Here is a 14,955-nt window from a genome sequence, read left to right on the forward strand (position 1 = left end):
GCAGGCTCACACTCAGTCGGCATGTTAAGCGATGTTAATATGTTGTTTTTCCTAAGTGTGACAGGAAGAAAAATATTCCACAGCCTCAGTACAGCCAGATGAGAGGGGATAGAGACGCTCATTCTGCATTATAAGTCAGTGTTCATTTATGCAGCCACATGCTTCACAGTAAGGGCCGGAACATATTGATCTTGCTGTTCATGTACACATTTGCAGATGAACAGAAATATCGAGGATCGGGTTATGCGGTCCTTGTTGGCTCGTTAGCATTTTCTTTTCAAGTGGAAGACTTCAGTCCTGCAAGCGTGTTCACAGACTACATTTGTTAATATTCCATTTCATGATTTCTGAATGTATTTGTAAGTAATACAATAAACATATCCAGGTTGCCCTGTCACATCTGTCCCTGACCTACTCTTTGTCTCTCCAAATATCTACATTTATATATTCTTCTGTCATACTGAATGAATCATCAGTAACTACCTTCTTACACACAACATGGTTACTTTTCAAGAGGTTTCTCACAGTTGATAATGCTCTTTCATGAATCATCTCCCTCTTCTTTTTGTCTCTGACAGATGAACATATTGTTTATCTAAAGAAAAAGAGAATGGTTGAACTGTTTGTTCCAGGGTGATTGTCATTGGAACACTTAGGAATGTCATGAGGTGTCCTGATTTCAATAATTGAAAGACTATGTAGAACAAAGGCATGAACTTGATAACGAACATAGGAATTGACAAAGAGCCTTGCCAAAGATCAGGCTTTTAGTGACTTTATATTTCTTTAAGGCTAAATTTTATCTTAATATGTAAGAAATTAAAAGTATTAAATTAAAACACAGAGTTCACTACAGTGCAGTTAAAAGGAAGCCAGATTCTACTTTCATGGGAAAACCAAATGATAATTGATTAGAAGTATGCTCAAAATATGCAAATAAGTTGCAGTAAGTATAAAGTTGCAGTTAAATTTTTTTCTGATTTCTTATTTTAATTTATTACCATAGAAGTAACATAGCACGTGGTTTAAAAAAAAAAAGTCAAACATTAGAGAGGGAGGCAAAGGACAAAAACAAAATGTGTCTTCCTGACCTCAGCCCTATCCCATCACTCTCCACTTCCTAGAAGTAGTTACTGTCAGCAACTCCTTTTATTCTTTCTGACGGTTTTCATAATTATATATATCTATTTCTTGATTAATTCATTTCTGACAGTAGATGGATTTATTCCTTAATATGAAGCCCACAAATTTACATCTTATGCCCATGTTTCCTGATTTCATCACTATATTATAATCATTTTATTCTTATAATTGTTGCCTGTGTGACTTTAAATGACAGTGGTATACTTATTTTCATCAAGTTTAGACAAGATCTGTTGACCACCTGAAATGAAGGTTGAGGAAATTATCACCCTCGTACATACTTCCTCCTCTTCTCTCCTCTCCACTTCTGTCATTATATTGTTATTCTTGCATCAACAATGTTTGTAACATTTATATCTCTTCTGTAAGTATAGGTTCTTGGCTCGAATCTGTACATTGAAAACGTATTACTGTTATTTTATAAATATAATTAACCTTAAAGTAATAGAAGTTAGTGTTTTTAAGCAATTATTATTTTGTAGGCCCTGTTCTAAGTAAAATAACCCATCTGTTTCTCATGACTTACATACTATCATTGTCCCCATTTCACAAATAGGCAAATCATATAACCTCTCTGTGCCTCAGTTTCCCAAAGATCATTTGGTTATGTCAACCTAAACAGAGATAAACGGAGGCAAGGTCAAATGATCAGAAATTCAGTTTATTCAGGAACAAAAGAGGAATTGCAATTTGGGAAACACATGCTGTAACAATTTACAGGCGAGTCTTTTGGGGGTTTGGGGCAGGCTGTGCATATGGGCAAGGAGCACAGAGAGGGGGCAGTACAGCCAGAGTGCAAGCAGTAAGTTCATTGACTTGAGGATGGGGAGAGATTCTTGGTGGATATTCATTGATTGGGAGATAAGGCTTGATCTTCTGTAAAACAGGCGTTCATAGAAAATCAGCCTCTGAATTCTTAAGTTCTGTTCTTCTGAGGGCACGTGTGGGAAATTCTCCATTTTATATCCTCTGGTTACATTTTTGACTGAAATCTTTTCATAGCTAATATGCTGTAGAGCCAGGATATGGATTCGTAGGGGACTCTGCTTACCTACTAGGCTCTGTTATCTCATTCAGTATGTCGGTTTCCTCAAAAGTGTGGGGATCCTTGGTGGCACATTCTTATTTATGACTTATGTTCTAGGCTAGCATGGGAAGGTATGTGGCTTTCCTCTTCAGTTGGTTAGTTTTACAATTCTTTATGCATTTGAAAATCATGGTTATTTAAAATGTTAATTAATGGTGAATTTTAATGATTTAAAACATTTTATTAGATTGATTTTAAATGCTAGAAGAGACCTCGAAGGCCATTCAGTACAATTCCTTCCTTTTTAAAATGAAAACACTGAAGCTCAAATAGATTACATGACTTAGATAACTCGTCACCCAGGTAACTAGCTAGTGGCTAAGGAGAAGGCGAAGGGGATGAAGGGAAAAGGGCTTAAATGTGGAAGTAATCCTATTTTTTTATCATACTGATTTAACCTTGTTTACTTTGCTGTAGGTGAGAAACTGGTTTCCCACACTCTCCCACCTATATTCTTTTCCACTCCCCTTAATGAGAGATGGAGAAATGAAGATGGGGCAGAGGTTGCATAGTGAAATTAAAACTTCCCCCAAATAGTCTAGGATTTAATTTTTGTTTCTTAAGAGTCTTTCCACTACTAGAGACAGCTCCCAATTTATACATATTTTAGGTTCTAAAGGGTTTTTAGCTGCTTTGGGTAACTTGAAGTATATAGGGGAGATTAGATTTACTAAGAAGTGCACAAAAGTCTGGTGAATTAAACAGGGTAGGAGCAAGTAGAGAAAAGGAAATGAGAGTCAAAGGAGAATTAAAGTTGCACCTTTATTTTGAATTCTGGTTTCAGAAAACAGCAGCTAACCCCATCCTTGAAACATCTTCTCTTGCAGAGCATGAGTTCTTAAGCAGGAGTCCAGTGACAGACCCAAATGTCCTAAAATTCTATGTAATTCTGTTTAAAGCTATGGATAGGAATTTTGTCTGGGTAGAAGTTTCATAGTGCTCATCGGATTCTCAAAGGTATCTGTGATCCAGGAAAGATGAAGAAGCACTTAACTAATGGTTTCCAATGTTGCTGGGTAAAATTGTAATTCCTTAACAGCCAAGGCCTTTTATAGACTCATCCCAATCCTCCTCCTAACCATATCTCCCACCACTTGATACTAGAAATCTCCCAGTGGAGCCAGACTTGTGAGGTCCTGACTGACTGGGCACATTCTGCTCTTTCCTTCCCTAAGAACTCTGATTCTCTAATATCCACGCAATTTAGAATTCTATTCTCAAGCACTTTTCTTTAATCTAACCCAAACCACCATTTAAGAGTCCCTTAAGCCTCAAAAAAAACTTTCTTGACCTCTTCAGGTTTTAGAAAACCATATATTATTATTATCTGTATTTGTCGCACTTAAAATGTATGTAACTTGTGATGTATGGATTTTTTTTCCTCGTTAGATTTAAAATCCTCATAGGATAAGAACAGCCTCTTACACAACTTTGTGTTTTCTCCGTTATTAAGTAAAATGATATTCATATAGTATGTTCTCATCCATTCTCTGGTGTAGTCAATAAATATTTATTGAGCCCCTCCTGTGTGTCAGGTTGGGTTTCTAGAAGTGAACAAACCTGGCAAAAATAATTCTATAGTCTACATTCAAGTGCAGGAGATAGGTAAATAGATAAGATTAATTAAATGTATAATATGTTAAATAGTAGTTAAATGCTAATGAGAAAAAATATAAAGCAATTAAGAGGGATAGGAAATGGTTCTGTGTAAGTTTGATTTGGGGGCAGGCAGTTTTAGATGGGGGAAGGGCAGGGAAGGACTCATCAATGTGACTTTTGAGTAAAGACCCAAAGGAAGTGGAGGAGTGAGCCATATCTGTGTCTGGGGGAGGAGAATTCCAGGCATAGGGAACAGCAAGTGCAGATGTGGGAAACTATCTAGCCTGTTTGAGGAATACGAGGAGGGAGACAAGAAATAAAATCAGAGAGTTAATGGGGAGCCAGACCATGTAGGGCCTTGTAGGTCGCAGTTACGTCAGTGAATTTTACTCCCTCGATAGCAAGGATTTGAGAAGGTTATGATGAAACATTTTACCAGATCACTCTGACAGCTCTGCTGAGAATAGATTAACAAGGGCAAGGGTGGGAATAGGGGAGCAGTTAGAAAACTAATGCAGTGTTGTATGCAGGCTAAGATGGTGGTTTGGATTATGGTGCTAGCAGCGAGGATAGTGTGAAGTGGTCAAATTCTGGATATATTTCCAACTAAGTGTTGTATGAGAGTAAAAGAGTCATCAAAGTTGACACCAAGGTTTCTCTGCTGAGTACCTACAAGTTTGACCTTGTCATTGATTATTGAGAAAGGGAGAACTATAAGAGAGGTAGGTGAGTTGTGGTGGTACAATGCGGATGAGTATCAGAAGGTCAGTGTTGGATGCTTGAGTCTTGTGATGACTCTAAGTAGAGCTACTGAGTAAGCAGATGGATCTAGAGTCTGAAGTTCAGGGAAGAGGTCTGGGCTAGGCTTATAGAATTAGAAGATACCAGCAAATGGCTGGTATTCAGATCCATGAGACTGGATGAGATGAACATATTTTTGTTGCTTGGATAACATAGAATAATTTCTCCTTTGTTTTCTTCAGGATTTTCTGTTAAAATTGTGACTTGTCTAAATGAGAAATGTTATTGAGGCGTACCAAAGAGTAACACTCAACTCTTAAGGAATGTGGGCATGGGTTGTCAGTCAAATATCAGAACTGGGGACTTCCCTGGTGGTCCAGTGTTTAAGACTCTGTGCTTCCATGGCAGGGTGCATGTGTTCGATCCCTGGTCTGGGAACTACGAAAGAATTGAAGTGAATCTCATGAAACATTTTAAGTTGATTTATGTTTGTCTTTATATTTGTGTGTGTTTCAGGCCAGACCTGTTTGATTGGAATAGTGTGGTTTGCCAGCAGTCAGCCACACAACGACTGGAACATGCATTCAACATTGCCAAATATCATTTAGGCATAGAGAAACTACTGGATCCTGAAGGTTGGTGCATTTCTAAACTACCACTGTTTTTAGCATAGTTTAATGTTGATCATCTCAGGCTTAACATTTCCACAAAGTAAGCACAAAATAGAAACTCTGCATTGTGTTTTTCTGTATTCCAAGTATATTTAAAATGTTCTGTTTTCCTGAAATACATTATGAACTGTCATACATGATTTTAGTTCTCAGAATACCAATATCTAAAACTAAAATGTAAAACTTTAGAAAAAAAATTCAAGCCTTTAGAATGTATATGCCTCACAGATGAAGTATACTGCATTTAGAGTATATTGACTCCAAATAATTATAAAAAGTTCATGTTTTGCTTATTCTACCAAGAGATTTGATAGACTAATCAGCTATAAATAATTAGCTACTCTTGCCAATTTCATTCATACACTTCATAAAAGGCAACATGGTTTACTGTTTAAATCAGGAAATCTATTCCTGGCGCTGATTTTGTTGTAATTTGTCACTCTGGGGGAAGTCCTCCATTGAATGGTTATTTGTTTTCTGCTTCTTTAGTTCACAGGCAGTACTGTATTTATATTTTTATAATATTACACTTAATTAAATTTCATCCTTATCTCTGGTGCTGCATAGTCGTATCTTACAAACACATGGATTAGAGGGAAAATAATTCCTGACCTCTGCTTTTCTTCTAGCCCATGAGGCACTTTTTAAATTTGCCAACTTCTTTGGAATTGCAGACTATATTCTCAACTTTCTTGAGGCTTTACCACACTCTAAACCCAGAAGTTGGAGAGGCAGTGTCAGTGGGATTGATATGTGCAATATAGTACAAGCTGATATTTGGGTAGGGTTATATAATTCTTTTTTCTTTGGAATATTGAATCAATCCCAAATAAGGAGATCCTTGAGTATCCCAAATAAGGAGATCCTTGAGTGGTGGTCATAGGTCCCATCTGGAAAAGTTCTGAAATAACTCAGAGGATAGCCTTTTACTGGTGAATTTATCATCAACCAGAATCTAATCTAGTGTTATAGACCCAAAAACCTGATTACCTCATCTTATTGATAGAAGATCCATATGGTGGTGGTAGTGGTGGGGGAGTTAACTTTAAACCAGATGAAAAAAAAAATGATATAACAATCAAAATGGAAGCTCATTTATTTTAAATGAGATATTTAACAATCACAAGAACCAGAATACTCATATCTAATTGACCTCTATATTGCTCTTGATAAGCACATGGACTTGGGAAGGGAAAACTATAGCAATGCAAATGTTTGTGAAGTTGGAATCAGATTAAGTTCATTAGAAATGTTTCTTCTCCTTTAGATAATGCATGACTCCTGTAACCTCTTATTATTGCTTCAGTAGATGGTCAGTGTCCTTCCTGCCCCAGTTTAGCTGGGAGCAGTTGTATCAATCATATTTCCTTGTTTTGAAGGATTGGGGGAGGGTTACCTCACTATTGACTCTTAGTACCGATTGATATATGTGTTTTTTCATACTCTAGTGAGGTAGAGAGGGCAGACATAATGAAAATATGACTCCAGCCCCTGAGGGTGAAAGCTATAGTGTATGAATCTGAAGGATAAGCCTGTTAATAGGTTTTTTGTTTTTCGTTAAATCCACATATGGTAGTCAGTTTCTGTTTGGGATATTCTTGTGTGTGCCTTATCCTTTCGTAAAATAGTAAGAGTAAGTTTAAAATAGATCTTTTCCTTGCTAAGTGATAAAATGGCTTTTGATCTCTAAGTCCTCCTTTGAATCAATGAAGTAGGGGAACCTAGATAGGCATCCACATCACAGTCAGAAAATAGATTGATAAGCCTATAATCAGAAAAGGGCAGTTAAATAAATAATATATTTTATAGCATAAAATAGCCTGATACACCCAATTCCATATGTTCTCCTAAATGGAAAGTGTATGTTGAAATGCATGTCATATAGGCACACCATTGTAATATCTCAAACTTGATAATTCAAAGTCAACCAGGTACAGTATGAAATACAAGCTGATTAATAGAGATCAAACTACCACTTATGGTTTCATTTTGCCAGTAAACTCTTCGATCTGAAAACTTTTGCTATTTATGGACTCCCTTCCAAGAGCATTCTGTCTCCTAAACTGGTTTATTAAAGGTTTTTTGGCTTTCAATAAGATAAGGATTCAGAATAAATCTTAAATTATATTTTTAAGTGTCTATCAGTTCCTGCCAGTGTGTTAGGGAAATACTCAAATATGCATTTAAAAATTATTGCTCAGTATTTTTCAAGAGACGATATCAGTGATAATTGAAAGAAAAAAATTAACCAAATCATAAGGATTTTTATTTACTGATTAGTTAGTCGCAAAACACAGAATAGCATCTCTTAGAATCTAAGACTTAGAACAGGCTATTCAGTGTATCTAACAGGCGAGACTCAACGGACTTCTTGCATGTCCTGTATAGTAATTACCTTTCAGAAGTTCATATTTTTATTTAACCAATTATTGGTTCTTTAGCTTATACATGACGATGTCAGCTATTCCCCAAAGCAGTTTTCGTTTCATATCTAATATGCCCCTTAGGAGGCTAATGAAACATTTAGCTTTATATTTGGGGAGATTTTTATTATTGGGGGCATTGAAGTTATATTTGGCTTAAAAAATACCTGCCCAAAAATGTTTTTAGAATTTTAAACATATGCTTTATTGATTGGGTTGATTTATAAATTAAAAAGTCATTGAAATATAATTTGGAGCTTTTCATATCTTGCATATATCGACTTTGGTATGCTTTGTTTGGCCTTAATTGGTGTTTTGAGGCCTGAGGTTTGATTTTAAGTGGAATTGCCTTTTAAAATGAGTAGCAATAGGCATTAGCATAAGCAATTTCAGGAGCTGTTTCTGGTGTGTTTAAATGTTAACATATGCAAAAACAAGTACTAGTAGGGTAAAATTTAATAATTTATGCATCTTTATGCTTATAGATATAAAAGGTTTATCTCCTTCAAAACATATCCTATTGTGAATCATTCAATTCACTCTCTCTCCTGATTTCCCTGTAAGACACGCACAGTAGTGCATTGTGGGTTTCACGTGCATTGTTTGCTTCCCTGAGTTTCAAACAAGTTGGTTTGTTTGCAAATCCACACAATACTTTATGCATTAAGAGAATGCTTTGTCAGCTTTTCCTTGTGAATAACAAAGTGTAGATGTTCTAAAAGTAATAAAAAAATTGGAGATAAAAATTTGTGCCGGTTCTAGATGACTTTTTGACTGTAGTAAGTCATTTCCATTTGTGATGGGCAAGATGATGTGCACATCATCTGTGGCTTACCAGGGTAACTTTAGAATGAAAAATGAATGATGAGAGTCAAATTTGATGAACACTAGGGCTTTCAAGAAATATTTGTAACCTCAAAATGACATTCACAAGCCAATTAGTTTGGTTTTAATCCACTTCATTTTAACAGCATGAGGATGGTGACACAGATTCTATTTTCTGCCTGGCTAATACCTGCATCACTCTTCAGTTGTTTTTATTTTATTTTTTTAAATTAATTAATTAATTTATGGCTGCCTTGGGTCTTCGTTGCGGTGCACTGGCTTCTCATTGTGGTGGCTTCTCTTTGTTGCGGAGCATGGGCTCTAGGCGCATTGGCTTCAGTAGTTGCAGCACCCGGGCTCAGTAGTTGTGGCTCATCGGCTCTAGAGTGCAGGCTCAGTAGTTGTGGCGCACGGGCCTAGTTGCTCGGCGGCATCTGGGACCTTCCCGGACCGGGGCTCGAACCTGTGTCCCTTGCATTGGCAGGCAGATTCTTAACCACTGCGCCACCAGGGGAGTCCTTCAGTTGCTTTTAGAGTCTACTTTTCCACGAATTAGCTCTACCTTTTGGAAAGTTTTACTCGTGAATAAATGGTCTCTGACTTCACTTTGCATGCATGCAGCTGATTAGTCTTTAAAAAAGTATTCAAGAGAAAATATATTGCTTTTACTATAAAAGAGGAGAAAGTCCTTAAGGCCTCTTTTTGGGTTTGATATCGTTTGAGCAAGTGGCGTTTTTGTTTCTAACAGCTTTGTTCTGTTCATCGCATTTTGATACCATTAACAACAAGAAATGGTAATAAGTAGTTTACACTAAGTTAAAATGGAAAGAGTAAAACCATACCAACTCAGAAGGGTGTTGTTAAAATAAATAACTCGAACTTTTTATGGACAGGCACACTCATTTCATATCATTTAGATTGTTTTTTTTCTAGAACCCATTGTGGAATATCTTTGTTTTTAGAGAATTTAATGAGGTTGGAATATACTGGTGTTCCTCATGTGTATAACATTTCAACTAGAAGTTATTATTGTAAATATCTCACACTCTTTAGAGCCAAACTCTCTGCAGTGCAGAGTATTCTATTTTCCATATATTAAAAAAGTATTTTAATAGTACATATATTAAAATGGCCATTGCCTTTTTGATGACAAAGTAACAAAATATATGTTCCTTTGTACTGTTTTGTTGATGTATATCATTATCTCTGACAGAGTGTCTTTAGAGATAATACACATTGTAATTATCTAAAACTAAATCCTGAGTTTCTTGGAAGAACAGTTCTTAGTCTACTTACTCTACTACAGAAAATAGAAAGTATCATCAACTGCTTATACAGATATGATAATAGCAGAATAATGTTCCTATTATGTCAGCAGGAGACCACTTTTTCCAGCATTTCTTTTAAAAGATATTAAAATTTGATCATTAAAACCAAATTATATCATTTAATAGTGTTAAATGTAATAATGAAAATATTTCTTTAATTTTGAACATCAGTGGATTGCAGTTGAAATGAGCAAATTAGAGATGCCATTATTGTATTAGCAAAGGAATGGACTACATTAGTAGATTTAGTGTTGCCATCTCATTTGCTTAATGTATATTCAACACAACCTTTTAGCAAAGGAATTTGGGAAATACTGTGTTAAATACTTTAAATATATACTTCTATTAGCATTGCTTAGAACAGAGACTAGCAATGATACATAATGAGGCTTTAGAAAAACTGATGGCCAGTGTAGAAGTCCAGAGAAATGTGATTAACATATTTCTAGTCTGCATATCATTAGAGTAAGGGTACTTATTAGAATATCCTTGACTATTTTTAGGTTTTTATCTTGAACCTTCCTCTTTTTACACACCTTTTTTTCTATGGGCAGACACATTGCACAACTAGCTTTGACTGTCCACTGCCACTTTAACATACTTGAATGCATTTGAGTTAAAGATGACTTTAGCCGATGACTTTGAGGCATCCTCAGATTTATCATTGCTACTATAGGAGAAAAATCTTTAAGGGGCAGTGAGGCAGTACTTTGTAATACATAGCAAAATAAATAAATGAAAACTTTCTATGTGGGTAAAAAGGTTACCAATAATAGTATACAAATATTAGCATAAAAATGAGGATAAAGATACTATATCGGGCTTCCCTGGTGGCGCAGTGGTTGAGAGTCCGCCTGCCGATGCAGGGGACACGGGTTCGAGCCCCGGCCCGGGAAGATCCCACGTGCCGCGGAGCGGCTGGGCCCGTGAGCCATGGCCGCTGAGCCTGCGCGTCTGGAGCCTGCGCGTCCGGAGCCTGCGCTCCGCAACGGGAGAGGCCACAACAGTGAGAGGCCCATGTACTGCAAAAAAAAAAAAAAAAAAAAAAAAAAAAGATACTATATCAATATTGTGATAACATTAAGATATTACTGTTGTGATCTCCTGTTTCCTGATGGAGAATTTTCAGATTGCTTATTGAAACAAATTTAAAAAGTTAATACATTAATATATAGTTTCCAGTAGCCTGAAAAGGTAACAAAGGCACATGAGACAGAGAGAGAAGGAGAGGGAAGAGAAAGAGAGAATGACTTTCACATCTCTTTTTGATATCCTAGTTTCTACCTTATTCTTAGTTCAGATAACATAGAAAATGAATATTTTTCAGGACAGTTTGAGCCAATCACTAATGAATTGAAGTGATTTTTGTTCTGCTGATCCATTTTGGTTGTTTGGATGACAGAAATAATTGAATGTAACTGTCCCAAATTCACCCGTTTAGACAATAAAGAGACCTCCAAACATTAAAAATGATATCTGCATGTGTAGTACATGGCCTGAATTTACCCTTTATACAATAATTTGGTATTTTCTCATCATCTTTATGTTCTTTTATAATTTATCCAATTTTGCTCTTATAGAAAACAGTCAGCCAATTTATATTTTTTATTTCTGTTAGTTTATTTGTTAAAATAAGAGGAGTATTATTCATTGTTACAGTTAAGTAATATAGTTTCTCACTTGATTGTGGAATGTATTTTATTTTTGATTTTTTTGCCTGCATTGAGTCTTCGTTGCTGTGTGCGGGCTTTCTCTAGTTGCAGCGAGCAGGGGCTACTCTTCGTCGCGGTGTATGGTTTTCTCATTGCTGTGGCTTCTCTTGTTGCAGAGCATGGGCTGTAGGCGTGTGGGCTTCAGTAGTTGCAGTACGGGGGCACAGTAGTTGCAGCTTGAAGGCCATGGAGCATGAAGGCTTCGGTAGTTGCAGCACGTGGGCTCAGTAGTTGTGGCTTGCGGGCTCTAGGGCACAGGCTCAGTAGTTGTGGCACACGGGCTTAGTTGCTCTGCGGCATGTGGGATCTTCCCGGACCAGGGGTTGAACCTGTGTCCCCTGCATCGGCAGGCGGATTCTTAACTACTGCGCCACTGGGGAAGTCCTGATTGTGGAATTTAAATAATGAAATATAGTCTAATCATGTGATTTAAGATTTGCATAGTGGATGAGGTTCTATACCAAATATATTCAGAAGCATTTGAGTGTAATCCTTGCCTAGGTAACTGGGAATCTCTTTTTAATTACTTTACCGGGATGGTTTTTACAACTGTTTTTTATTTAAGTTGGGGAAGTATAATATCCTAGGCCTATGCAGTCAGGAGAAATAATATTGAATGACAGGCCATCTATAAATTGTTTAAACAGTTGGGAAATACATCCACCATGTTCCAGTGCTGAATGACATATAATACATATCTTGTGGATGGTGTCCCCAGGTATCATCACTAGGAGTCCATTAGACTGTTAAGGAAATATATTAGAAAAAATATGTGTTGCTCCTCTGTTATGATTTTAATAAAACTCATATCTTAAGTAATACATGAGATATTAGCAACTATGAGTAATTAAAGTGTTTTGTAGTTGATATTTGTGTTTCTTGTTTATCATGGGAGGGTGTAGACTTACTAAGAGCATTTTGCCAAAACAGAACACTATAATTTGCCTTCTCACTTGTTCATTGTGGTTCAGCACATGCTGTAATGAGAGAGTACGGCATGCAGGAGACTTTCTGTGCTTCGTGTCTGGGTACTGAGGAGAGTTCCTACTTTTTTTTTTTTTTTTTTTTAAATCCTCAAATGTGCAGAACTAAAAGGGAATTCTCCTTTTCAGCCTATTTTAATTTGTGCTGCCTATTGGTTTTGTTCTTATCCTTCATGGAGTGTTGAAGGTCTCTTTGTAGATGATGGTGAAATGTTGAGTGTTTAGAATATCCTAGACATAGCTACCTGAATAAGTGTCCTCTATTAATCTAGAACACTAGAAGAGAATTTAGAAAAATCTCTCAAAAGCTTTCTAAGACAACAGAACTGGGGTCTGAATATTTGCGGTGTGGAACCCCTGCCCTGTCTTACTGTGTAAGTGAAAGAAGTGTGTTTTCTTCAGCGATTCCCTATTGCAAAATATGGGACAGAAAATAGTTTTACTGGTATCACTCTATTTAGTAACATCTTGATGTCACCAGTGACCTCATAGTCTTCAATAGTGTCATTTAGGTAAAAGTTCCAGTGTATTGTTTTCTTGGCCTTCTGTTTTAAAGGTTAAACTAAACCTTCCCAATTTAAGTGTAAGTTTAGGACGTTGTTTTCCAGGCTTCCTCAGATTGTTACTGTTGGCAGAATTCCACATTACCTTGTAGAACAGGGTTCCCATGTAATGCAATGGTAATGAATGAGAGAAATCTTCAGAACATAAAATATAAAGACAGCAGCCAAAACACTGTCAATCTAGAATTGGCCACCATGGAAAGCAGTCACCCGGTTTTTCTTTAATTCAGAGACATTTGTTCCAGTGGAGGCTGGGCAGTGTTTGGAGGATCCAGGGGAAGCAGGAGGCTGCAGTGAGCCTCCTAAGGCAGAGGCTTTCCCTTTTGCCACCTTCAGGATTTTTTGTTCACTATTGTAACCAGATAGTTATTGTGTTTTAAAATATAAAGGAAGAAGACTGAAACTGTAAATACTTTGTAAACATAATCATTTGTACTTGAATAGTAGGGTTTTAAAGGGCACTGATATCCCACCAAACAAAAGGTATAATAAATTGACCTTTTTATAAAAAAAAACATTTTGAATATTTAAACAATTATGGAAAATGAAAATAAAATGGCATAGTTTGGAAATTTCTTTGAGGTTTTAATAAAGTCAATGATGGTATTTGAAAGTAAAGCATATGTTGCTTATAGCTGGGACATTTTTGTTCATTTCACAGTCTTCAAAATGGAATTAATTGTGTTTGATTAAAAAAATAGGATATATTGCAGAACTTGCAAATGGATATTTGAAAACCTTAAAACTGAGTGCTGGGAAAAAAGGTATCAGGTTGGTACATATGTTTTCCAATTAAATAATTTCTCTCTATAAAAATGCATGGGCCATTTAACAGCTAGAATATGAAATATAAGGTGAAAATATATTAATTTACAGTAGTATTTGGATAAAATAGTAATGAACTAGAGTCTTGGTTGATGCCATTTCTTAATACAGGATAATTTAATTCTCATAAAAATGGGATTTAATTCTTATGAAAGGGACCAGAGACTTTAGAGTAGTCTTGTGATTATACTTAAAAATAATAAAGTACACTCTTAGATTTATTGGCTTATGGCAAACTTGTGGGGTTAGTGGGTCATATGCTATCTACTTGAGAAATGAGGAAACTGTAACAGCTATTAAGTGCTTGGGGATGTTATGTATTATTAAAATTTAAGAAGTTGGTTGAAATCTACTGTTTTTACTTTTTAGAAATAATCAATTGTTCTGCAGTATGGTTCTTGTGAGATTTTAAAAAATATTGCTGAGTAAACTTTTACCTCAAATCAAAACACAGTTTTCCCCTAAAAATATTTTTCTAATTTATCACCAGTGATGTAAATTCAAATATGCAAAGCTCTTTTTGGTAAAATGTAACTAAAATTTAAGTAGGACAACCATGTTTTAGGAACCTCACATTTCTTTTATACAATAATTCTAGGGCAGTTTATCCTATTTTATAGATGGAAAACCTGAGGCTTAGAGAGCTTTACTAAAACCAAGATCACACAGCCAATAGAAAGATGAGCAGGAATCGAATTCAGCTTTACCTCTCCTCAGAGTCCATGTTCTTTCCAACTGGACTGCCCAGTAAAATCACCTGGGGAGATTTATGAAAACATTGGGGTTGGAGCAGATATTCTGATTTTATTGGTCTGAGATGGGGCCCTGACACCAGCAATTTCTAAAAGCTCGTCAGGTGAGACTATCATACAGCGAAGGTAAAAGTAGCTGCAATAGAACATTTGTTTCCTTAGGTATGTCTTTTTAGAGGTTAAAACCCAGAATCTGTTGTCCCATGTTTTTTTTTAAGACGTCTAGCATTTTCTTCCTCAAGAGGTGACTAAGCCTGCTGTTCAAATCTTCAATTACTGGAGCATTGCTTATTGCTAACAGTC

At 36.2% G+C, this 14,955-nt stretch overlaps 1 protein-coding gene across 5 annotated transcripts in view; it reads left to right on the plus strand.

The window, feature by feature from the left end:
- Positions 1-14,955, plus strand: part of DMD (dystrophin) — a 2,236,200-nt gene that overhangs the window by 508,506 nt on the left and 1,712,739 nt on the right. For all 5 annotated transcript variants that reach the window (XM_082680764.1, XM_082680765.1, XM_082680763.1 and 2 more), the window contains exon 7: positions 5,087-5,205. In XM_082680764.1, the coding sequence (XP_082536890.1) occupies positions 5,087-5,205 (119 nt within the window). The remainder of the gene's footprint in view (positions 1-5,086; positions 5,206-14,955) is intronic.

This window comes from Grampus griseus (assembly GCF_964374135.1).
Source record: "Grampus griseus genome assembly, chromosome: X".
NCBI classification, from domain to species: domain Eukaryota; kingdom Metazoa; phylum Chordata; class Mammalia; order Artiodactyla; family Delphinidae; genus Grampus; species Grampus griseus.